This window comes from Dendrobates tinctorius, unplaced genomic scaffold (assembly GCF_039654945.1).
Source record: "Dendrobates tinctorius isolate UK_male_01 unplaced genomic scaffold, ASM3965494v1 ptg000035l, whole genome shotgun sequence".
NCBI classification, from domain to species: domain Eukaryota; kingdom Metazoa; phylum Chordata; class Amphibia; order Anura; family Dendrobatidae; genus Dendrobates; species Dendrobates tinctorius.
The window spans coordinates 61674606-61701791 of NW_027361703.1; the positions used below are offsets into that span (position 1 = coordinate 61674606).

Genomic DNA, 27186 nt, shown 5'->3' on the forward strand with positions numbered 1-27186 from the left:
CCAAATATAAAACCATTCTAAAAACTGCACCCCTTAAGGTGCTTAAAACCACATTCAAGAAGTTTATTAACCCTTCAGGTGCTTCACAGGAATTAATTGAATGTGAAAGGAAAAAATGAACATTTAACTTTTTTCACTAAAATTTGACTTTGACTATCGTATGTACTTGTGCATGACCCGAGTATAAGCCGAGGCATCTAATTTTGCCACGGAAAACTTATTGAGTCGAGTATAAACCGGGTTTGCACTGACCCCTCATCCCTATCCTGGTATGCATGGCCCTCTCATCCCTATCTGTTCCTCATCCCTATGGTTTTATGCATGGCCCCCTCATCCCCATCTTTGTATGCATGGCCCCGTCATCCCTATCCTTGTATGCATGGTTTCTCATCCCCATCCTTGTGTGCATGGCCATCTCATCCTCATCCTTGTATCCATGGCCCATTCACCCCCATCCATGTATGCATGATCACTTCATCCCCATCCTTGTATGCATGGCCCCTTCATCCCCATTCTTGTATGCATGGCATCTCATCCCTATCCTGGTATGCATGGTTCCTCATCCCTATCCTTGTATGCATGGCCCCCCATGAGAAAAGCAGTAAAAAAACAAAAAACATCCTACCTACCTTCCCTGCGCGCCCTCGCAGCATCTTGTTCCGATGCCAGCAGCTCAAGATGTTGGGCGATCACGTGTCGACGCTCATTAAGGTAAAGAATATTCACTTAACTCCACACCTATGGGATATTCATAACTCTTAAGGAGCGTTCACCCGTGAATTCCCGGCAGCTGCTGGCAGTTGCAGCTGACACTGTGTGCACTATTAAAGAAATGAACATTCACTGGCAGTGCAATATTCATTTCTCTTTAGCAGCGGGCACAAGACTTAGGCTAATTTCACACTAGCGTTTATGAGCGCAGCGACGGCCTGCGCACGGCCGCCGCTAAGCCCCGTCCCCTGCCGCGCCTCTGCCGGTAGCTCCGCCTACCGGCGCATGACGCTGCATGCGCCCTGCGTCCCCTATCTTTACCACTGGGGGCGCAGGCCGTGCGCAGTATGCGTTTGGCGGCGTATGCGCCTTTTTGACTGTGCGCTGGCGCAACCAAACTGCAGCAGGTTGTTTGGCGCAGGTCGGCGCACCGTCAAAAGGACGCATGCGCCGCCAAACGCATACTGCGCACGGCCTGCGCCCCCAGTGATAAAGATAGGGGACGCAGGGCGCATGCAGCGTCATGCGCCGGTAGGCGGAGCTACCAGTGGAGGCGCGGCAGGGGGCGGGGCTTAGCGGCGGCCGTGCGCAGGCCGTCGCTGCCCTCATAAACGCTAGTGTGAAACTAGCCTTAGCCGCAGCCACCGGCTCCTTCCTCCTGTGACTACTCCACCACTCCCCCGCTGTCTTCTAGGACAATGACTCGAGTATAAGCCGAGGGGGCGTGTTTTCAGCACAAAAAAGTGTTCTGAAAAACTCAGCCTTTACACGAGTATATCAGGTAACACAAGGGTAACAGGAAACAATGAATCCCACAATTTGTAATGCAATTTCTCCTGAACATGCCGATACCCCATATATAAGGAAAAAACACTGTTTGGGCACACGGCAGAGCTCGGACGAGAAGGAGCGCCGTTTGACTTTTTCAACGCAAAATTGGCTGGAATTGACATCGTACGTCATGTTGCGTTTGGAAAGCCCCTGATGTGCCTAAACAATGGATACCCCCCACAAGTGACCCCTTTTTGGAAATAGACTCCCTCAAGGAACTTATCTAGATTTGTGGTGAGCACTTTGAACCCCCAAGTGCTTCACAGAAATTTATAACATAGAGCCGTAAAAATAAAAAATCATATTTTTTCCACAAAAATGATCTTTTTGCCCCCAATTTTTTATTTTCCCAAGGGGAACAGAAGAAATTGGATCCCACAAGTTACTGTGCAATTTGTCCTGAGTACACTGATACCTCAAATGTGGGGGTAAACCACTGTTTGGGCGCACGGCAGAGCTCGGAAGAGAAGCGCCGTTTAACTTTTTCAGTGCAAAATTGGCTGGAATTGGAGAGCCCTTGATGTGCCTAAACAGTGTAAACCCCCTTCAAGTGACCCCATTTTGGAAACTAGACCCCTTAGGGAACTTATAAACTTTTGTGAAACACTTGAGAGTTCAAAGCGCTCACCACACATCTAGATAACATAGAGCCATGAAAATAAAAAATCATTTTTTCCACAAAAATGATCTTTTATCCCCCAATTTTTTATTTTCACAAGGGCAACAGGAGAAATCGGACCCCAAGAGTTGTTAGGCAATTTGTCCTGAGTGTGCCGATACCCCATAAATGGGGGAAAACTACTGTTTGGGTGCACGTTGGGGCTCGGAAGGGAAGTAGTGACATTTTGGAATGCAGACTTTGAAGGAATGGTTTGTGGGTGTCATGTCGCGTTTGCAGAGCCACTGATGTGCCTAAACAGTGGCAATGCCCAACAAGTACCCCCTTATTGGAACTGATCTACTGTTTCCTGGTATGTGAATTTTATAATGTAGTGGCATGTGCGAGTTGTGTAGTGTTTGACAGGTTTTCATATGTCAGTTGTGAAGTGTTCGTCAGGTTCTCATGCATCAGTTGTGTAAGTTTGAATTGAATTTAGTAGTCCATGGATGTGTGGTACAGTCTGAAGCATTCTTTCATACACAGGGCAGGTGTATTGGGGTGGGTGTTGCATTGATAAATGGTGTCCTTACATATTCCCCTTCTGTAACACACTTGGTACCTCTTTTGGGGCTTACCTTTTTTTTCCCACTGTGAAGGACCTCCCCCGAGAAATATTGGTCTCGTACGATACGAGCACCTTCAGTTTCGGAAGTACTGGGGTCCTGACTAGAGTTGAGCAAATTTTTTCGGGTCCCTACTTATTCGGCAAGCTATAGCGCTTACTGAATAAGTTGCAGAGCGAACCCGAATACTTGGAACACCCCTGCTGATCAGTGCCACAGCTGCATGTGTTGCAGCTGTGTCACAGCACATGCATGGAGAGCCGAACACATTGGACTCTGCTGTCACCCCTTCTGAGCATTTGCCCAATTAGCGTTTTCGGGAGGATGGAAGCATTTCTGATTTTTGCGGACAGTACCGCACGTTACTTTATCTTTGGCAGAGAGAAACATGAACAGTGGGCTACTGGTATAAAAGTTATCCATGTAGAGGTGATAGCCCTTATCCAGCAGTGGGTGCATCCCATACAGTTTACCCACTCACTCCCAGGACAGGGGGGCATTCAGGGGGTTCAATACTGGTGTTCTTGCCTTCGTAAACTCTAAACCTGTGGGTGTACCTTGAGGTACTCTCACACAGCTTATAATAGAGTTTAACACCGTACCTGGCCCTCTTACTGGGCAGGTACTGATGGAATTTGAGCTTTCCCTTGAAATGAATTAGGGACTCATCCACGCAGATGCCCCTTTGGGTAAAGTACACCTCACCGAACTTTTTGTTGATGTGTTCGATGATCGGCCAAACTTTGAACAGACCTTTAAAGTTAGGGTAATCTAGGGGAGGACACCATGCATTATCATTGTTCTGCCTTCTTCCATGTATGACGCTGTGTGGATTCCAGCATACGGCTTAACCTTTCATCCACTCCCAGAAAAAAGACTGTATGGGTGCTTAAGTCTATTATTTATTAGTATATTACTGAAAAACAATGGGAGATAGCAAATGGATAATTCAGCAGATTGTTGAACAAAATGTGGATGATTCAGGTAAAAACTACAAAAGACAGTTAATACAGCATGTAAGTACTAGTAGACAGTATGCAATACACGAATACTGGCAGGTAATAGCAATGCAGGGTATTATCACAACAGTTGCAATGATACAGGATGCTGTTATCATGCATTATATAAGAGCTGAGCAATATAACATACACAGCAGCAAAGGAGAAATAAATATCTAACACAACTAGTGGCTGCCAGCTTTACACTCACTGAACAGAGGATGCTTGTAACAAACATACAGTGAAATAACATCACAGGAGCTGAGCATGCAATGCAAACATCATAGGGGGCTGCGTTATGGCTACTAACAGAGAAGCATAACTCATAATTGCATTATCCCTACCGGAATCCGCTTGTTATAGCAATGGTTTTGCAAAGAGCTGAACTAAACATGTAGGCTGCTCAGGAGATGGCTGGAGAATGGTTACATGTTGACCAAGGCTAGAAGAAGGGGCGGTTCTGAACAAATAACCATTCGGGGAACAGAAAATTCCAAACACAGGAATAAAAGAGAAGGGCAACTCATGACACCTACTGGCGATAGCTGGAACAGCACTTAAAAATATCTAGCTGCACAAAATGGGCCGAACAATCATCATAATGCAGGAATTTGTGGATGGTCTCAAAAGGTGTCCGGACCATTACCATTCGGAACACTGGAGTGTTGTATAAACCATCAACACTACAATATTGCCAAACTTCTGGCTTTTAAAGGATCCCCTTGTGAAGAATCAGACCTCAAAACGTCATCATTTTAATTGCATCTACAGGAGTCCAGTTAGAAAATCATGAATCGGGTTTTTTTTGCCAAAAATTGATGAAGGAACAAATTAGTTTGGTCCACATGTCACGCACAGTGTAAGAAAGACTAAGTGCAACACGAAGGGATGAAGAGAAGGGAGCCCAACACTAGGGAATGGGGGAGTGGAGACCCGTAGGCAGATCTAAAGTCACCCTGTCTGCCCTAGACATCCCTATATAGGTTCTGCACCTGTTGCCGAGCACAAGCCTAATCCCTGCCTGACCCTGGCCAAAAGCCCTACTTAGGGAATGACGGGGTGAACACTAGTCGATCACCACTACTACTAAAGACAGCTGGGATACACTAACAAGGGGAAGAGTTATCTTGAGTAGAATCAGAGATTTAACACAAACGTCCTCCAGCAACTCCAAAGAGGAAGATAGCTGACTGCTATAGCTCCAAGCCTCAACAGGGGGAAATGGAAATATCAGCGGCAACTCCCAGCAGCAGACTGGGAGTCTATAAACACCCAGGTCCTGATGTGTCAATTAGAGTCGGAGAAAGGTTGCCACTGGGTAAAAGAGTCAGAAGGGTTAAGAAGGTGTCTGTGAGGCCAAACGCAGAGACCTTCTGCAGCTTGATGTAGTGCGACTGTCTGCAGCCTCTGACACACCCATGAGACCACCATGAAGTTAACAAAATCCACAGAGAAAAAGACTCTGAAAAAGTCTATTTCTGTGAGGCCGGTGGTGTCAAACTTGGTTTCTGATTGCACCACAAAATCAGGAATCAGTGGCTCATAATTTTTGGTGGGCGTGGTCCATTTGGGGTCAGTAATGGGGGGCGCTGGTTCACCTGTCCTGGAACGTCTTCATGCTGGTTCACCTTCTGTCCTGTGGTGTCTTTGTGGTGGTTCAGCAGCACCTGAGGAGGGTGAGTAGTCAGAGTCTGAAAAATAAAGAAAGGTGGGATCCTCTTCCTCACTGTCAGTATCAGAGGTATGGAAAGCGTATGTCTTCTTCACTGAATAACGTTTTTGGGACGAGCGAGACTTTTTTTTATGTATGTGATGTTTATGTCAGTACTTTATTCAGTTGTGTGTGTGAGGTATTGCCTGGTGTACATTTTTTTAAAAGATAAAAGGAAAAAAAGCAGCAACTGGGGAGAAAGAAAAGTCAGTGAAAAAAAGTGTAAAACAGCAGGCACGAGTGCTGATCGGTGAACTGCGTCACTAATCAACGCTCGGCGGCTGCTGGAAATTGTGTACGGAGGTGATGCAAAGGGGGTGTGGAGGGGGGTAAAAAGAGGGGAATTGGAGGTAGAGGGGGATTGGGGTGGATGAGGAGAGGAGAGGGATCGGGCAGGGTTTAAAAAACTAAGGGTATGTTTCCACGGTCAGGAAACGGTGCGTGTTTGATGCGTACAGCCGCAGTGTCAAACACGCAGCGTCCAGATGTTACAGCATAGTGGAGGGGATTTATGAAATCCCGTCTCCACTATGTGTCAAAAGACGCAGGTGGCACACCCGCGTAAACGGACATGCGGCACGTCTTTCCAGAAAGCAGCATGTCTGTTTACAATGCGGCGACTCTGTCACCGCACCGTAAATTTCCCATAAACAATTATTAGATGCGGTAAAACCGCATCTAATGATTAGTCACATGCGTAATAACTGCGTAAACGCACCTTATTACGCATGTCTACTAATTAAAATAAAGTTCTTACCTGTCCCACTGCCGGAAGTCCGCGTCCACTGCTGTTCTCGCAATAACTTAGCTTATCGCGAGAACTGCCATGCACATGACAGGGGGTTATCTCCAGTCACTAGGCTAGTTCTCAAGTTCAGCTGACCATGAGAACTAGAGTGTAGGTGACCGCCGGAGATCGCCTCATGCATCAAGTCGTGGGACACTCGGGATTAAATGGATTACGTTGGAACAGGGAGTATTTGTGTTGGTTTGTTATTTTTTTTTTTTTTCAGGTAAACGATGGCTTCGCTTGGATTTGGGCATGCAATAAAAATATGGAAAACACTGTGTGGTGTTGTATTTCATTAAAATACTTTTTTCTGGCTGTCACCTTACAATCAAAGGTGACATTAACCCCTTATTACCCCATATGCCACCGCTACACGGCTGTGGGAAAAGAGAGGCTAAGCACCATTTCTGGGGCGGCTAAGAGCTGGTGTTTGTAACCGGGGGGGGGTCCAATATCCGTGGACTCTCTAGGCTATGAATATCAGCCCACAGCTGTCTGCATAGCCTTTCTGGCTATAAATTATAGGGGGACCCCACATCATTTTTTTTTGGGGGGGGGGGGGGGCTATTTAATACCCATATCTTTAGACAGATATATCTATGTATCTATCTATCTATCTCTGTCTATCTCATTCCTTCTATCTATCTGTCAAGGTATAGGTAGAGAGATATTAGATAGATAGATGGAATGAGATAGATCTATAGATTGGATAGATCTATCTATCTATCTGTGTAATGGAGTGTGGGTTGGACAAATGTTAAAGAGGAGGTTGGACCAGAAATGACATCACAAATCTTTTTTTTTGTTTTGTTAAATAATATATCTTTATTTAGCTTACAAAAAAACGCATACACTGTGTGCAGAATTATTAGGCAAATGAGTATTTTGATCACATCATTCTTTTTACACATGTCCTACTGCAAGCTGTATAGGCTTGAAAGTCAACTGCCAATTATGTAAATCAGATGATTTGCATCTCTGTAATGAGGAGGGGTGTGGTCTAATGACATCAACACCCTATATAAGGTGTGCTTAATTATTAGGCAACTTCCTTTCCTTTGGCAAAATGGGTCAGAAGAAAGATTTGACGGACTCTGAAAAGTCAAAAATTGTGAGATGTCTTGCAGAGGGATGCAGCAGTCTTGAAATTGCCAAACTTTTGAAGCATGATCACCGAACAATCAAGCGTTTCATGGCAAATAGCCAACAGGGTCGCAAGAAGCGTGTTGCTAAAAAAAGGCGCAAAATAACTGCCCATGAATTGAGGAAAATCAAGCGTCAAGATGCCATTTGCCACCAGTTTTGCCGTATTTCAGAGCTGCAACGTTACTGGAGTATCAAAAAGCACAAGGTGTGCCACACTCAGGGACATGGCCAAGGTAAGGAAGGCTGAAAAATGACCATCTTTGAACAAGAAAGATAAGATAAAATGTCAAGACTGGGCCAAGAAATATCTTAAGACTGATTTTTCTAAGGTTTTATGAACTGATGAAATGAGAGTGACTATTGATGGGCCAGATGGATGGGCCCGAGGCTGGATCAGTAAAGGGCAGAGAGCTCCACTACGACTAAGACGCCAGCACGGTGGAGGTGGGGTACTGGTATGGGCTGGTATCATCAAAGATGAACTTGTGGGACCTTTTCGGGTTGAGGATGGAGTGAAGCTCAACTCCCAGACCTACTGCCAGTTTCTGGAAGACACCTTCTTCAAGCAGTGGTACAGCGAGAAGTCGGTATCGTTCAAGAAAAACATGATTTTCATGCAGGACAATGCTCCATCACATGCATCCAAATACTCCATAGCGTGGCTGGCCAGTAAAGGTCTAAAAGAAGAAAAAATAATGACATGGCCCCCTTGTTCTCCTGATCTGAACCCCATAGAGAACCTGTGGTCCCTCATAAAATGTGAGATCTACAGGGAGGGAAAACAGTACACCTCTCGGAACAGTGTCAGGGAGGTTGTGGTGGCTGCGGCACGCAATGTTGATCGTAAACAGATCAAGCAACTGACAGAATCTATGGATGAAAGGCTTTTGAGTGTCATCGTAAAGAAAGGTGGCTATATTGGTCACTGATTTTTTTTTTGTTTGTTTTTGAATGTCAGAAATGTTTATATCTAAATTTTGTGTTATATTGTTTTACCTAGTGAAAATAAACAAGTGAGATGGGTATATATTTGGTTTTTATTAAGTTGCCTAATAATTCTGCACAGTAATAGTTACCTGAAAAAACAGATATCCTCCTAAGATAGCCAAATCTAAAAAAAACCCACTCCAACTTCCAAAAATATTAAGCTTTGATATTTGAGTCTTTTGGGTTGATTGAGAACATAGTTGTTGTTCAATAGTAAAAAGAATCCTCTCAAATACAACTTGCCTAATAATTCTGCACGCAGTGTACAAATCCGCATGAAAAAAACGCATCAATAACCCAGGTGACTCGCCAGTGACCTCAGGTGCAGATTTGGTGCCGATTTTACCTGCGTCAAATCCTGATGCAATCCTGGCCGTGGAAACATACACTTAGGCTGTGTGCACATGTAGATTTATTGCGGATACGCAGCAGATTTTCCGCTGCGGATTCGCAATAAATCTGCAAGTGTGTATCAAAACAATGTTCACCTATGGAAAAAAAATTTGCTGTGCACATGCTACGGAAATAAAACGTGCGCATTTGCAGCATTTTATTTTCTGCAGCATGTCAATTCTTTGTGCGGATCTGCAGCGTTTCTGCACCCATTGACTTGCATTGAGTCTGGCACTTTCGCATCAAAACCGCAGGTTTTAAAAAGATCTGCGGTTTTGCTGCAGATGAAATGCTGCGGATTGGGAGGAGGGAAGTGTGTGGGCGGTGACTGTGTGCGTGTCTGTGTGCGGGCGGGGTCTGCAGGGCTGTGTGCTTAGGTGCCTGTGTGTGTCTCTGTGTGTGCCTGTCTGTTTAAGCAGTCATTGTCTGATGGGACTACTGCTCCCATCCGGCAATGAATGCTCATAGTTACAGCATTGCCGATGATGGGAAAGTAGTCACATCAGACAATGGCTGTGATCAGTAGTAAAAAAAAACATACAGAACATACGCTGCATACATATAACAGACAGAACATACATATAACATACAACACATAACATAGAGTACATACTTACCAAACACCTAGTCCCCGACGCCCTCGTCTCCATTAATAAAAATAAAATAATAAACCAACCTATACATTACCTTTCCGCCGTAGTCCAGTTATTAACGAGTGTCCCACGACGATCTCCGGTGTAGAACAGTGACATTGGGCGATGTCAGTGCTCTACATCCCCTCCGGCATGCACTGACAAGCGGAGGTAATCCTCTGCGATATATATCCCTTTGCCGCTGCCAGGAGAGAGAGGTCACTTAAATTCATTCTCTCACCCAGCAACACTGTGAGAAAATTCCCACGCAGTACTGCCGTAAAGTGAGAGAATGAACTCGGGTAACCTCAGTGATGCACTGCAGGAGGATTATCTCCTGTCAGTTCATCACTGGGAGGCCCTATAGAGCAGTGAGATCACCCGATGTCACTGTTCTATAGGGGAGATCGTCATGGGACACTCGTTATTACAGGAGACAGGGCGTCGCATGGATTAGGCGTGCAATAAAAATTTGAAAAACCGTGTTGTGTTTTATTTAATTAAAATATTTTATTCTTATGTGTTTTTTTTTTTAACCCTTTCAAACTATAAGATTAATAATGGGATAGGCGTCTTATTGACTCTCCATTATTAACCAGGCTTAATGTCACCTTACAATAGCAAGGTAACCTTAACCCCTTATTACCCCACATGCCACCGCTACACGGCAGTGGGAAGAGAGGGGCTAAGGGCCGGAATTGGCGCATCGCATAGATGCGCCAATTCTGGGGCGGCTGGGTGCTTGTATTTTTAGCCGGGGGGGCGCCAATATCCATGCCCCCTTCCTAGGCTATGAATATCAGCCCGCTGCTGTCTGCGTAGCCTTTCTGGCTATAAATTATAGGGTGGGCTCCAAGTCATTTTTTGGGGGATCCCCCTATTGGCCCCAGCCATCGGCTTTCCCCCTCTGGCGCAGAAAATTGCGCGCGAGGCCATGCCATTTTTTTCCCCATTTTTTTTCTTAATTAAAGATACTGTATGAAGATTTTGTGTGTGTGTGTGTCTTTAACTATTTATGTACCATTGTATCCATCTATCCCAAATCTATGTATCTATTATCCCATATCTATCTATCTATCTATTCCTTATCAATCTATTATTTATCTATCTATCTATCTATTATCATCTGTCTATCTGTGTGTGTAATGGAGTATGGGTTGGACAAATGTAAAAGAGGAGGTTGGACAAGAAATGACATCACAAATATTTTTTTTTTGTTAAATAACATATCTTTAGCTTACAAAAACGCATACAAATCCGCATAAAAACGCACCTGCCTTTTCTGCCAAGAGGTGCAGATTCTGTGCAGAAATTCCGCAGGCTAATCTGCAACGTGTGCACATACTCTTACAGTTGTCTTTTCTTTCTTCCTCCTTCTGTGGGGGAGGGGATTGAGGTGGAGGAGAAATCAGGCAGGGATCTTCATATAGATGTCTTCTATCTTATCTCCTCTTTTCTGTTCTTTCTTCTTTATGCAGCAGTGAGGAATTGTGGTGTCACAAGCTTCTGTGGTACCACAAGGCCCAGCACATTGCAGATAGTGTAAGTGTCCTCTACAAATCCTCAGCTACTGTGAGGACTTTCAAGGTGGTCTCAGATGATATTGATTGCACAAATCGGAACTGGCCCTAGTGACGCTGGAGTTGCCAGGCAGCAGCTTAGGATCGGTGCTCTTACAGCTCTGATCCTAGGCAGGTCACAGTGTGGTCACACCGCGGCTGAGCTCTGTGATTGGTGGGATTGATGTAAACGTCGATCGCACCAATCAGCGCAGGTCATAGGCTGGGACAACAGTGTTTCAGGCAATCTGATTGCCTGAAACAGTGAGAAATGCTGCGATTGGCTTTTCAGAATTAAACAGCCAATCACAGCGATCGTCATTGTACCCCCCAGTATGACGACACCATCTAACCAGAAGTAAGATTGCGACGGAATTTTAATGAGATCACCATGACTTTGGTCGGAGTGTCACATTAAAAAAAAAATTACTTAATAATCCCGTTTCTGGTCAAATGGGCACAGGGACTTAATACGACAAATGTCAGAAAGGTGTTAAAGGTGTCGGCAATCCACAGAACAAAGTGCTAACTCATGGATCTGTTGGAGAGTCCTACAGCACTGATATTGCGAAAAAGGCACTGAAATGCCTTGTCATAATGCAGTTGTGACTGTGAATGTGTAACAAGGGCGAACGGGTGGGGTAGTTGTGGCAAGTTACTTAAAGGTACAGTACATCGACAGTCCACTGAGCTAACAGTCGGTGAGCACCCCACGGGCCCTTGTACATGGACGGATGGGACCAACATTTTTTTCCCACAGAGTACCTTCTCTGGTCACAGCGGTCCAGGCGAATAAGAGTCCAGAAGGCAGGCGTTATCCAACATGGAAAATAACTTTTCATTGAACGGTGATGAAGACGTAAGGCACGAGTATAACACTGGTTTTCCTATTCTCTCCCTGTCATGGTTTCAAACCGCACCCACAGCAGCTGCAGCAGTCATAGATTAGAGGAATTCCACGCTCCGGGGATAACCCCTTCAGAAGCTGGGGGCCCTTCCAGAGTCCTGGGGCCTGTTTTGCATTCCTCAGCCCTGTAGTCTTTGGAACCATCCCTGAGTCCCTGGAGTCAGAGGCAACAGACCTCTTCCATCCGGGGTATCTAGCAGTGCCCCGTCTGTGAAGCACGTCTGCCCTGCTCAACATATCCGGGCAGTTCTGATGAAGCAGCAGCTTCTTCTCTCCTAGTGGCTGCAAATCCTGCCTCTCTGCTGCTGCTGGGCCAGCCCCTATTTTTAACTTGCTTTCCCTAAGCTAACAACAGTAATACATATGGAACATTACTCACATAGCCAAGGTTACAGGGCAAACACAGCACATCATATTACATCAGGAACAATGCAAACATCGGATAAACACATCAATCATTACATTACATGAAAAGCTTCACATTACAATACAAATACAGCATAATGACACATAAAACATACAGGTACCCAACATATGTACATGAAGTGCAGGGGGGGGGCACACGGAAGGAGGAGGGGGCACAACTGAGGGGACTGGCCACCTCCTTACACTCCCCTCTTTAAACATGGCCATCTCTGGCCAAGGCAACAGTTCATAAGGCACACGTAATCCTATAATGGCCGGTCATCCCTTTAACTCGGCTCGGGCGGCCACAGTCTTTGAAGGGGCCGCTTTCAGATCCGACAGTCCTTTTGAGAGCAACCACCTCACTCCTTTAAACGGATCACAGGCCCTTTTAACGGTGGTAGGCTGCTTTTGTAAACATGGTGCTAGTCCTAGGGTTAAATTGGGGCAAAGTTCAGGAGCATGCAGTCCAGCGGCTACATCCGGAGTCCACCGTTATCAACCCCCATGTGGTCCTGGTCTCGTGATCCAGCAGGGGGGACACCAACGGGTGTAAACAAAACTGGGAGGAAAAGAAAAACAAATATGGCTGTCCATGGGTGGCCACTACAAACGCTATTGTTCTTGGCCCCCATGTAAGGTCCATTGTCCTCTTAGAGACGCAAAACAGTCCCTCATATTTGCTGTGTTCAATCGGCACTAATTAACATCAATCCTTAAAGGGGCCGATCAGTCTGTGTACGGCCGCTGAGTTGCATAGTGGGTCGCATTTGGCCCCTGTACCACCACGTACACCTGTGAGAACACATTTGAGTAGGAGGAGTCTCCGCTGTTCCTCCAGCTCCGCACTCCCTCCAGTGGTGGTCCTGTAGGTCCTTGAGCCTCTGGTTCTACTGACACGGTTGCGACTGCCTCACTGCCCTGAGGCATCTCTCTTTCCAGCAACTGCGTCTGTAACAGCCAGCCGCCCAACACCTGGGTTCTCCTGTGGTGGACTGGCCTCCCGGTCAGATGCCATTTTTATGGCCACTGCGTAGGGCCCTCGGGGTCCTTGCTCCTTTACGAATTCCACATAATCCCTTTCCTGAAGGGGACCTTTGAACACTAGGGAGCCAGCATTTATGTAGACCTTGGCACCAGTCTCCAGCTCCTGTACAAAACCATAGCCCTTGTTGCGATTCAAATACCTGATGAGGCCGTGGGTCATCTGGCCTGCTATGATTCCTCCGCCAGGGCTCTGCAGCTTCTCATGGATGCTGCGCTCCCGCTGCCTTTTCTCCCAAATCACCTCATGGATCCACTCAGCCTCCATAGGCACATGGGGCTCCTCTGCATGCAGACCGCGGCTGTCAGCTGGAACAGGTGCGGCCTTGGGAAGCTTTGGGAAGATGACAAAGTTGGCCGCCGAGGCACCTCCGGAGATGACAATGGGATCAACAGCCGGGACGCCTCGGGAAGATGGAGCCACGGGCAGTGAGTAGACCGAGGGCAAAGCAGCAGGGTGGCCAGGAAGGGGTCCCTTACTCACCACCACAGCCGCCGGTAGTCCTCTTGCACGGCCGCCATTATCGGTGATTGCGGCCGCCATGATCCCCTGCAAGGTTGCCTCCAGGATCCTATGCACTCTTCGGAGTTCCCGCTGAGGTGTCATCAGGTCCTCGTCCTCTGCTGGTTGCTGGTTTGGCCGCCGCCATGGGGGTCACTCCTCCAGTTCTTCCGACCACCAGGCCTCGAACCTCAGGCCCGTCTCCGCCCGGGCCTCGAAACGCTGGAGAATCCTGAAGGCCGATGCCGCCGTGGTAGGACATACTGCTCCTCTCCATGCCAGCTGGAAATGGTGCCTCATCCATTGACAGACAGTTCATCTTTTTCGGGTTCCACCCATTCGTGGGTGGGGTCATTCCTTACTGCTCCACCCGTTTCTCCTGCTCATGCTGTAAGGGTGGCAACTCCTTCGCCCGCACCCATGTGGGGCGGGTATCTCACAACGGGGCATGGCCTCTCTTCTGGCGCCAAATTCTTTGCATGACGCCCACGAAAGGTGGCAATTTCTTCAGTTTTCGCGCCAACGGACGCCATCTTTTCAGCAGTCAGTGCCATTTTTAAGTCCCCGCCATCCGCAATCCTGTCACAGCGGGCAACACATCACAAGTCCCAATTTCAACATCACACATCTCAGGATCGCTGTCAGCCAACAGCTCCATCTCTTCCAGTTTGGGCAGCACCTCACATACTTCAGATTCACAGTCCTGGTCAGCTGCCATCTCTAATCCTTCTATGGCAGACACTTCAAAATCACGGCCAGCCGCCATCTTTTCACGGCAGACAGCATTCCAAAATCATAAGTCTCACATATTCCATCCATCAGTCTCTAGGCTGCGGGGGTCCGTCCTGCCGCACTATGCCAAGTGTAACAAGGGCAACCGGGGGGGGGGGGGTAGTTGTGGTGAGTTACTTAAAGGTACAGTACATCGACAGAGTACATAAACAGACGGGACCAACAGTTTTTTCCCCACAGATTACCTTCTCCTCTGGTCACAGCGGTCCAGGCGAAGAGTCCGGAAGGCATCTGTTGTCCAACAGGGAAAATAACTTTTAATTGAACAGTGATGAAGAAGTAAGGCATGAGTGCAACACTGGTTTTAATACTCTCTCGCTGTCACGCTTTCCAGCGCACCCACAGCAGCTGCAGCAGTCAGAGATGAGAGGAATTCCACACTCCGGGGATAACCCCTAGTCCTGCGGCTCGTGTTGCAGTCCTAAGCCCTGTAGTCTTCGGGACCCCTCCTGAGTCCTTGGAGTCCAGGGCAACAGACCTCTCCCGTCCAGGGGGGGTCTGCCCTGGCCAACGTAGCCGGGCAGTTCTGAGGAAGCAGCAGCTTCCTCTCCTTGTGACTGCAAATCCAGGCTCTCTGCTGCTGCTGGGCCAGCCACTATTTTTAACTGTTGCTTTCCCTAAGCCAACAACAGTAATACATATGGAACATTACTGACATAGCACAAGGTTACAAGGCAAACACAGCACATCATATTACATCAGGAACAATGCAAACATCTCATAAACACATATCAAACATTACAGTACATGACTAGCTTCACATACAGCATAATGACACATAAAACATACAGGTACCCAACATATGTACATGAAGTGCATGGGGGCCACACGGAAGGAGGAGGGGGCACAACTGAGGGGACCGGCCACCTCTTTACACATGCATGCCACAGCTCCATTTATTCTCCATGGGACTCCTGTCATCTTGCTAATAAGTGATAACTGTAAAAGTTTGGAATAACCCTTTAACATTATTTGTACATATCAAAAACATAATTTCCACATATGTTGGTAGTCAACTTGAGTTTAAAAAAAAAGCTGAACTTATTTTTAAGCTGCAGTCATCTTTCCTGCTTTCATTTTTTTACATACAGGTCTCTCAGACACTCCTATGTACAATTTAGATAGTCTTTTAAATCTCATTGTAATGTGCTGTTCCAATATTGTAATGTTTCCTATAAGGTACACAACTTGGATTCCTATTTTTTTTATTATATGAGAGAAGGAATAATGAATGACTATAATACTACAAATATTTTAAACATACAATGTTTTCTTGCAAAATTTAACAAAATCCTGATATAAGTAAAAATATTTTTCTTAATAGGCAAACGCCCTCAACATGTGGAAATATGTAGAAGAAAGGACACATTTTCAATAAATACTCAGCTGCCGATGTCGCCCATTACTGTCCCATCCAAAATATGTCTGGATGATTCTGAAATCATGTAAGTTATAAGGACACAATTCTGCCCTTTCTGGTTATTTTTGGGAGACATTAATATAATAAACATGAACACATTTGTATTTTTATTGCTGTTGCAATTAAATAGTTTAATATTGTGGCCCAAATTTATCAAAACTGACATCGGGATATTCTTCACTATTAGTTTTTTAAATTATTTCTGCAATTCTTAAAATGTTGCTGGACTCGGCACGACGACATGCAAATTTGGTTCCCTTTAATAACCATTGAATACTTTTTTTCTGTGTGTCACTACAACATTGCTTTATGTTGTGTAAGGCAGAGCTTACTGCATGTGTTGGGGGACACTCGCTTGGCAATGGGATTAAGGCACACAGCGCACGGTTTCTCACTTAAACAGTCTTATTCCGTTTATTTCAACATCATAAACCGCATACCGTAAAGTCCAGTACCTTACATCCATGGAACATCACAGGCACTAACAGTAAGTTCCAATAGCAGAAACTTCATAGCCCACGGCTTTAATCACTTTACAGACAGTACATCCACCAGTCGTCCTCTGACTAGTTCCCAGGGGTGTTCGTACGCCGTATCAATTTCTCTACTCGCATCACATACACGACATTAATTCGCAGTCTTTAATCACGCTGGACCTCACTTCGTCCAGTTACCGTGGGAGACCGCACAGTTCATAGAAACCCATTTTATCTGGAGTTACCTTCTTGGAGCTCCTGCTCCACACACTGACTCCTCGTCAGTCCTCTCTCCTGGGGAAGCTGTCTTACTGGGATCACCATCCTTGTGACCGGGTCACTCCCGACAGTCCAGACCCTCAGAAGAACGGTAGCTCCCCGATGCAGTGCTGTCACAGACACCTCACATATGGCCTCTCCATGTGCTCTTCAGGAAGTCCACTCCTTGGACTTTCCAACACACAAACCTTCCTGTCTCACAGAACCTTAGAACACAGACCATTCAGGTCCATACACTCTCACCATGTGACCCAACCATGGTCACACTATGTAGCTGTAGCCACCCCCACAAGTGGGCGGTGTTTGTGTGGTTAGTCAGTCCCACCCAGCTCTCCAACTAACCCTGTAAGCCCCCCTAGTAAACTAAACAAACCACTTGTAGAACTACAAGTCCCAGAACAACAGCATTTTGGGCTTACAGTGCAGTAGTCTTCCTCTGCGACACATACGGACCATTTACAATAATGCCGGTCACTGTCTCACCATCACAGTTACGCCTCCATGCATATCCTGAGGAGCACATACAGCACCCCCTAGCTGTAACAGGGGTCACCTCACAGTTGTAATAGAATTAATAGCTAATTTTTAGCTTGATATATGAATTTTGAAATAAAGTAAGCACAAAATACAATGGGACAATGTCAAGTACAGTATCTTATTTGCATTGGATTGATAATTTTGCTAATTTTTTTTATTTCAGAAAGTTTTTCTCTAAACATAAACAAGAATTTAGAAGTAATTACCATATATATTTTTAATTCTGTATATATAAGCAAAACTAACAAACCCTTACCACCCAATCCCTTGTCTTACCCTTATCAAAGCCTCCCTTAGCTGCTGGAATTAGAATACCCAGATATACTGTATCAATTTTCAACACTAAACAGCTTCTCCAAAGAGTCTCTTCTGTTTGTAGCCACACTACCTACCTTAGGCCTGTTCCACACTTGCTTTTTTTTGCAGCGCGTTTTTCCCGCAAAAAAACGCATTGAAAAACGCATACAAAAGCATACAACTGCTGCGTTTTTTTCAAGCATTTTTATGAGCATGCATGAAAAAAACGCAGCGTTTTTAAGCGTTTGTATGCGTTTTTAGTGCGTTTTTACCGCGTTTGCGTTTTTTTCCAACATTAGGTGGCCACTCACACTAACCCAAACCATGACTTTACTAACCCTAATCCTGACCCTAACCCTAACCCTTAACCAAACCATACTTAACCCTAACCCTAACCCTTAACCAAACCATACTTAACCCAAACCCTGACCCTAACCCTGACCCTAACCCTAACCCTGACCCTTAACCAAACCATACTTAACCCTAACCCTTAACCAAACCATACTTAACCTTAACCCTAACCCTGACCCTAACCCTAACCCTGACCCTAACCCTTAACCAAACCATACTTAACCCTAACCCTGACCCTAACCCTGACCCTAACCCTAACCCTGACCCTAACCCTTAACCAAACAATACTTAACCCTAACCCTGACCCTAACCCTAACCCTAAACCCCCTTAACTAACCCTAACTTTACCCAAACCCCTAAATTCCATTGTCTAAACTAATGGTAAAAAAAAAAACGCATGTGCAAAAAAACGCATACATAAGCATGCCAATGCGCACATATGCTCACCATAGACTTATAATGGGTGTCTTGCTGTAAAAAAACGCATTGCGCGCGCATGCGTTTTTTTGAGGCAAATCGGACGCACAAAAAATGCAACAAGTTGCATTTTGTGCGCCCGAGCGCATACCGCAAAAAAAGCATGCGCAGTAAAACGCGTACAAACGCATGTGTATGCGCACATAAGCGCATCCCATGCAAAGTATAGGAAAAAAAAACGCATGCGCTATTTAGCGCTAAATTACCGCGAAAAAAAACGCAAATGTGAAACCAGCCTTAGGTATAGTTTTTTTCTTCAATTGCTATTTCCTTTACTAATTTCAGCCACTCTTCTAGTGGTAGCATATGTGGATCTCCATCACTTTGCTGTCAACAATCCAGCAATGTCCAATGACATGGGTTAAGTATAAGACATCTTTTTCTGTCTTACCCATAATATTATGGGAGCCCCAGATCGAGGGAGATTATCAGTGGTCTTGAATGTCTTCCATTTTCTTATTATTGCTCCCACAGTTGATTTCATCACACCAAGCTGCTTGCCTATTGCAGATTCAGTCTTCCCAGCCTGTTGCACAGGGCTGCAATTTTGTTTCTGGTGTCCTTTGACAGCTCTTTGGTCTTCATCATAGTGGAGATTGGAGTGTGGTGACTGTTTATACTTTTATACTGATAAAATGAGTAGAGGACAGAGAAGCCTCTTGAAGAAGTTACAGGTCTGTGATAGCCAGAAATCGTGCATGTTTTTAGGTGACCAAATACATATTTTCCACCATAATTTGAAAAATAAATCTTGCCAAATCAGACAAGGTGATTTGCTGAATTTATTTTCTCATTTTGACTCTCATAGTTGTGGTCTACCTATGATTTCAATTATAGGATCTTATTTTTTTCATTGGGAGAGCTTGTACAATTGGTGGCTAACTAAATACTTTTTTATATATAGTGGGTATGGAAAGTATTCAGACCCCTTTAAAATTTTCACTCTTTGTTTCATTGCAGCCATTAGGTAAATTCAAAAAAGTTCATTTGTATCCTCATTAATGTACACTCTGCACCCCATCTTGACTGACAAAAAAAGAAATGTAGAAATTTTTGCAAATTTATTACAAAAGAAAAACTTAAGTATCACATGGTAATAAGTATTCAGACCATTTGCTCATTATTGAGTAGAAGCACCCTTTTTGAGCTAATAGAGCCATGAGTCTTCTTGGGAATGATGCAACAAGTTTTTCACACCTGGATTTGGGGATCCTCTGCCATTCTTCCATGCAGATCCTCTCCAGTTCTGTCAGGTTGCATGGTGAACGTTGGTGGACAGCCATTTTCAGGTCTCTCCAGAGATGCTCAATTGGGTTTAGGTCAGGACTCTGGCTGGGCCTGTCAAGAATGGTCACAGAGTTGTTCTGAAGCCACTCCTTTGTTATTTTAGCTGTGTGCTTAGGGTCATTGTCTTGTTGGAAGGTGAACCTTCGGCCAAGTCTGAGGTCCAGAGCACTCTGGAAGAGGTTTTCGTTCAGGATATCTCTGTACTTGTCCGCATTCATGATTCCTTCAATTGCAACCAGTCGTCCTGTCCCTGCAGCTGAAAAACACCCCCATAGCATGATGCTGCCATCACTATGTTTCGCTGTTGAGATTGTATTGGGCAGATGATGAGCAGTACCTGGTTTTCTCCACACATACCGCTTAGAATTATCACCAAAAAGTTCTATCTTCGACTCATCAGAGCAGAGAATCTTATTTCTCAGTCTGGGAGTCCTTCATGTATTTTTTTAGCAAACTCTATGTGAGCTTTCATATGTCTGGCACTGAGGAGAGGCTTCAGTCGGGCCACTCTGCCATAACGGCCCGACTGGTGGAGGGCTGCAGTGATAGTTGACTTTGTGGAACTTTTTCCCATCTCCTTACTGCATCTGTGGAGCTCAGCCACAGTGATCTTGGGGTTCTTTTTTACCTCTCTCACCAAGGCTCTTCTCCCACGATTGCTCGGTTTGGCTCTACGGCCAGGTCTAGGAAGACTTCTGGTAGTTCCAAACTTCTTCCATTTAACCCCTTCATGACCCAGCCTATTTTGACCTTAATGACCTGGCCATTTTTTGCAATTCTGACCATTGTCCCTTTATGAGGTAATAACTCAGGAACGCTTCAACGTATCTTAGCGATTCTGAGATTGCTTTTTTTCGTGACATATTGGGCTTCATGTTAGTGGTAAATTTAGGTCGATAATTTTTGCATTTATTTGTGAAAAAAACGGAAATTTGGCGAAAACTTTGAAAATTTCGCAATTTTCAAATTTTGAATTTTTATTATGTTAAACCAGAGAGTTATGTGACACAAAATAGTTAATAAATAACATTTCCCACATGTCTACTATACATCAGCACAATTTTGGAAACAATTTTTTTTTTTTGTTAGGAAGTTGTAAGGGTTAAAAGTTGACCAGCAATTTCTCATTTTTACAACAAAATTTACAAAACCATTTTTTTAGGGACCACCTCACATTTGAAGTCACTTTGAGGGGTCTATATGGCAGAAAATACCCAAAAGTGACACCATTATAAAAACTGCACCCCTCAAGCTACTCAAAACTACATTCAAGAAGATTATTAACCCTTCAGGTGCTTCAGAACTAAAGCAACACGGAAGGAAAAAATGGACATTTTAATTTTTCCAACAAAAGTTTTCTTTTTATCATCAATTTTTTCATTTTCACATGGTTAACAAGATAAAATGGATCCTAAAATTTGTTGGTCAATTTCTCCTGAGTACACTGATACCTCATATGTGGTCATAAACCACTGTTTGGGCGCACGGCAGGACTCAGAAGGGAAGGAGCGCCATTTGACTTTTTGAATGGAAAATATGCTGGAATATTTAGCGGTTGCCATGTCGTGTTTGGAGGGTCCTTGTGTGCCTAAGCATTGGAGCTCCCCCACAAATGACCCCATTTTGGAAACTAGACCCTCGAAGGAACTTATATAGATGCATAGTGAGCACTTTGAACCCCCAAGTGCTTCACAGAAGTTTATAACGTAGAGCAGTGAAAATAAAAAATCATTTTTTTTTCCTCAAAAATGATTTTTTAGCCCTCTTTTTTATTTTCACAAGGCTAACAGGAGAAATTGGACCACAAAAGTTGTTGTGCAAATTGTCCTGAGTACACCTATACCCCATATGTGGGGGGAACCACTGTTTGGGCGCATGGGACAGCTCAGAAGGGATGGAGCGCCATTTTGGAATGCAGACTTTGATGGAATGTTCTGCGGGCGTCATGTTGCATTTGCAGAGCCCCTGATGTTACTAAACTGCAGAAATCCCCCACAAGTGACCCCATTTTGGAAACTATAACCCCCAAGGAGCTTATCTAGATGTGTAGTGAGCATTTTGAACCCCCAAGTGCTTCACAGAAGTTTATAAATGCAGAGCCATGAAAATAAAAAATCATTTTTTTTTCCTCAAAAATTATTTTTTAGCCCGCTATTTTTTATTTTCCCAAGGGTAACAAGATAAATTGGACCCAAAAAGTTGTCCAGTTTGTCCTGAGTATGCTGGTACCCCATATGTGGGGGGGAACCACTGTTTGGGCGCACGGCAGGGCTCAGAAGGGAAGGAGCGTCACTTGACTTTTTGAATGAAAAATTAGCTACTATCGTTAGCGGAAACCATGTCATGTTTGGAGAGTCCCTGTGTGCCTAAACTTTGGAGCTCCCCCACAAATGAAACTAGACCCCCTAAGGAACTTATCAAGATGCATAGTGAGCACTTTGACCCCCCAGGTGCTTCACAGAAGTTTATAACGCAGAGCCGTGAAAATAAAAAATAATTTTTTTTCCACAAAAATAATTTTTTTAGCCCTCAATTTTTTATTTTCCCAAGGGTAACAGGAGAAATTAGACTCCAAAAGTTGTTGTGCAATTTTTCCTGAGTATGCTGATACCCCATATGTGGGGGTAAACCACTGTTTGGGCACACGTCAGGACTCGGAATGGAGGGAGCACTGTTTGACTTTTTGAAGGCAAAATTGGCTGGAATAAATGGTGGTGCCATGTCGCGTTTGGTGAACCCGTGATGTGCCTAAATAGTAGAAACCCCTCAATTCTAACTCCAACTCTAACACCAACAAACCCCTAACCCTAATCCCAACCCTAATCATAACGCTAGCCACAACCCTAATCCCAACTCTAACCCTAACCACAAGCCTAACCCCATCCCCAACCCACCCCTAACCCTAATCTTAACCCTAATTCCAACCCTAACCCTAATTCCAACCCCAACATTAACCCTACTTCAAACCCTAACCCTAATTCCAACCCTAACCCTAATTCCAACCCTAACACTGTTGTGAGTTCATTTTACCCTCCGTCACTGAGGCCTGGTGAACTCCCTATTCTAGTGAAGGAAGGTAGTGAGCCTGATTATCAGGCACCTGGGACTAATGAAGACGATTGGCTGAGTGGAGTCACTGACTGGATTTAAGGCAGCCTACGCCCTTTCTGCCCTGCGGGTGATTTCTCTGTGGACTCTTGGACACCAGTCTGATTCCTGCTCTCCTAAAGCTAAGTTTTCTGTTTTGCCTTTTTGCATCTAAGATTTGTTTTTGTGTTTCTTGCTTTTTGGATTCTGCCACTCCCTGCTGGAGTGTGCAGTGTTCCGTGATCTCTGTCTTCTGAAAGTACCTGAGTGCTGATTTAGTTTTTGAAGCTTAGTTGCTTCAGGGCCATTTTTATATCAGCTTGTTGGCTTTTGTCTCTGATAGGGTTTTGGCAGATTGCAGACAGCAGCCTTCCTATCCGTTCCTATCTAGGTAGTTTTTGGGCCCCGTCTTTGCTCAGCCTGTCTTTCTGTCTGTGTAAGTGTTTTCATCTTGCTTCACCGTCATTATATGTGGGGGGCTGCCTATTGCTTTGGGGTCTGCTCTGGGGCAGTTAGATTTCCCCTTTCCTTCTTTAGGCCTATGTATCTCTCCGGCTGTGATCGAGGGGTCTAGGTCATCGTAGGAACCCCCCACGGCTACTGCTAGTTGTGTTGATAGGTTCAGGGGTCTGCAATCTGATAGTTGCCAACTTCTCTGGTTTTCAGGACTTAGCTAGCATTTCTGTTTTTGCCTCCTACGGTGACTCAATCATAACAGAATCACCCGACAAACCGCAGATCCTGGGGTACTCAATAGCAGGAAAGAATTGTGTTTAAAAAAAAAAAAAAGGTGTGTGTATATTCTTTCCTCTATATCTCTGAGGCCGTAGGGGGAATTTTTTTTTTTCTCAATGGAGATAGAGCAAGTATCTGATCGTGTGGAGCAGCTCGCTGCTGAAGTGCGAGAATTTCCGCCTATCTTGCTCGTTCACATGCTGTTGAACCAAAGATCCCCACACCTGATGTATTTTTTGGGGATCAATCTAAATTTTTGAGTTTCAAAAATAATTGTAAATTATTTTTTGCTTTGAAGCCTAACTCGTCAGGGAGCCCCGCGCAGCAGGTTAAAATTGTCATCTCTTTGCTGCGCGGCGATCCCCAGGATTGGGCGTTTTCTTTGAAACCAGATGACCCTATTCTGACTAATGTGAACGCATTTTTTCAACCTTGGGGTTGCTGTACGACGAACCTAATGCTATTGATCAGGCTGAAAAGACCCTGTTAGCATTGAACCAGGGTCGAGAATCTGCAGAGTTGTACTGTCAAAAGTTCCGAAAGTGGGCGGTCCTTACTACCTGGAATGATAGTGCCTTGGCTGCTCTCTTTCGGAAGGGTTTGTCAGAAGCCGTAAAAGATACTATGGTGGGATTTCCTGTTCCCTCTGGTCTGGACGATTCTATGTCTTTAGCCATTCAGGTTGATCGGCGTTTACGTGAACGCAGGATTACACGAGAGGTGTTGCCACCGGTTGAACAGACGTCTGAACCTATGCAATGTGATAGAGTTTTGTCTAAGGCGCAACGTCAGGAATTCAGAAGGCGTAATAAGCTGTGTTTTTTCTGTGGAGATGCCTCACATGTTATTTCTGTTTGTCCTAAACGTGAGAAACGCTTTGCACACACGTTTTCTGTTGGTGGGGTTCAGCCTAAGTTTCTTTTGGCGATTACTCTGATCTGTTCCCTGTCCACATTTTCCGCCAAGGATTTTGTGGATTCGGGAGCAGCGCTAAACCTAATGGACTTGGATTTTGCTAAACGTTGTGGATTTCCGTTGACACCTCTGCAGACGCCTATCCCTTTGAGGGGGATTGATGCTACCCCTCTGGCTAAAAATAAACCTCAGTTTTGGACCCAGTTGGTCATGCGGGTCGCCCCAGACCACCAAGAAAATTGCAGATTTTTGGTGTTGCATGGTCTGCATGATGCCGTTGTTCTGGGGTTGACCTGGTTGCAGATTCATAATCCAGTTTTGGATTGGAAATCTGTGTCTGTGGTGAGTTGGGGTTGCCGGTGTACCTTTAGTGAGGCTCCGGTTTTTTCCACCTCTCCTCAGTCGCATGAGGTTCCTGACTATTTGGCGGACTACTATGATGTATTTAGTGAGAATGAGTCTGCGTCCTTGCCTCCTCATAGGAGTTATGACTGTGCAATTGAACTAAACCCGGGGTGTAAATTTCCTAAGGGTCGGCTCTTCAATTTATCTGTACCCGAGCACGAGGCTATGCGGTCCTATATTAAGGAGGCGTTGGAGAAGGGTCATATTAGACCATCCTCTTCACCCTTAGGTGCCGTTTTTTTTTTGTGGCCAAGAAGGATGGTTCTTTAAGGCCTTGTATTGATTATCGTGCCCTCAATAAAATTACTATTAAATATCAGTATCCGTTACCCTTGATTTCGGATCTATTCTCTAGAGTCAGAGGTGCTTGCCGGTTTACCAAGCTTGACCTCAGGGGGGCGTATAATCTTATCCGCATTAAGCAGGGGGATGAATGGAAGACGGCGTTTAATACTCCGGAGGGACATTTTGAGTACCTGGTGATGCCTTTTGGGCTTACTAATGCCCCTTCTGTCTTCCAGTGCTTCATGAACGATATTTTCCGAGACTTTGTCGATAAATTTTTGATTATCTATCTGGATGATATTTTGATCTTCTCCAAGGATTGGGATTCTCATGTGGAACATATTCGGACTGTGTTCCGGATCTTGAGAGAGAATTCTCTGTATGTCAAGGGATCAAAATGCCTTTTTGGAGTACAGAGAATTTCTTTTTTGGGATTTATTTTGTCTCCGTCAACTATTGAAATGGACCCGGCCAAGGTACAGGCCATTTATGATTGGGTTCAGCCCACTTCTTTGAAGGCCCTCCAGAAGTTTTTGGGTTTTGCTAATTTTTATCGGAAATTTATAGCAAAATTTTCTAGTATTGCCAAACCATTGACTGACCTGACCAGGAAGGGTGCGGATGTGTTGAATTGGTCTCCGGAGGCGGTTGCTTCCTTTCAGGAGCTGAAGCGTAGATTTACCTCCGCCCCGGTTCTGCGGCAACCTGATGTCTCACTCCCGTTCCAGGTAGAGGTGGATGCTTCTGAGATTGGTGCAGGAGCGGTGTTGTCCCAAAAGGATCCGGTAACATCTAAAATGAATCCCTGTGCTTTCTTTTCCCGTAAGTTCTCTTCATCTGAACGTAACTATGATGTGGGGAATCGGGAACTGTTGGCCATGAAATGGGCATTTGAGGAGTGGAGACATTGGTTGGAGGGAGCCAAACATCAAGTTGTGGTCCTCGCTGACCACAAAAATTTGATTTACCTAGAGTCGGCTAAACGCTTGAACCCTAGACAGGCTAGGTGGGCCTTGTTTTTTACACGTTTTGATTTTGTGGTCTCTTTCCTTCCTGGAACTAAGAATGTCAAGGCAGACGCCCTCTCTAGGAGTTTCTTTGCTGATTCTCCTGTGGTGACCAAGCCTGCCACCATCTTAGGCGAAGGGGTAGTTCTTCCTGCCATCTCGCCCGATTTGAGACTTGCTCTGCAAGAGTTCCAGGAGGACAAACCTGAGCATTGCCCCAGTGGAAAGTTGTATGTTCCTGACCAGTGGAAGAAGAGAGTGATGTCTGAAGTTCATTGCTCTGCATTGGCTGGTCATCCAGGTATTTTTGGTACTAGAGATCTGGTGAGTCGCTCTTTTTGGTGGCCCACCTTGTCTCATGATGTCAGGAATTTTGTGCAGTCCTGTGGGACTTGCTCCCGGTCTAAATCTTGTTCTCGCTCTAGTGGGTTGTTGATGCCTTTGCCGGTCCCCAGGAGGCCATGGACCCATAGTTTCAATGGATTTCATCTCTGATATGCCGGTCTCTCAAAGAATGGCTGTTATTTGGGTGATTTGTGATATGTTCTCTAAGATGGTTCATCTTGTACCACTCCCTAAGTTGCCATCTTCCTCTGAGTTGGTGCCTCTGTTTTTGCAACAGGTGGTTCGCTTGCACGGGATTCCTGAGAACATTGTATCTGACAGAGTTCAATTTGTGTCTAAATTTTGGAGGACGGTCTGTTCCAAGTTGGGAATTCAGTTGTCCTTCTCCTCTGCTTTTCACCCTCAGACCAATGGGCAGACAGAGAGAACAAACCAGACCTTGGAGTCGTATTTGAGATGTTTTATTTCCGCTGATCAGGATGATTGGGTTTCATTTTTGCCCTTGGCCGAATTTGCTTTAAATAATAGAGCTAGTTCTGCCACTTTGATGTCACCTTTTTTTGTAACTTTGGTTTTCACCCTCGATTTTCTTCAGGGCAGGTGGAGCCTTCTGCCTGCCCAGGTGTTGACACTGTGGTGGAGAGAATGCAC

At 45.0% G+C, this 27186-nt stretch overlaps 1 protein-coding gene across 6 annotated transcripts in view; it reads left to right on the forward strand.

Annotated features, from left to right (window-relative positions):
* REDIC1 (regulator of DNA class I crossover intermediates 1) overlaps positions 1-27186 on the forward strand; it is a 121146-nt gene that overhangs the window by 18101 nt on the left and 75859 nt on the right. For all 6 annotated transcript variants that reach the window (XM_073573536.1, XM_073573537.1, XM_073573538.1 and 3 more), the window contains one exon: positions 15957-16077. In XM_073573536.1, coding sequence (XP_073429637.1) covers positions 15957-16077 — 121 coding nt within the window. The remainder of the gene's footprint in view (positions 1-15956; positions 16078-27186) is intronic.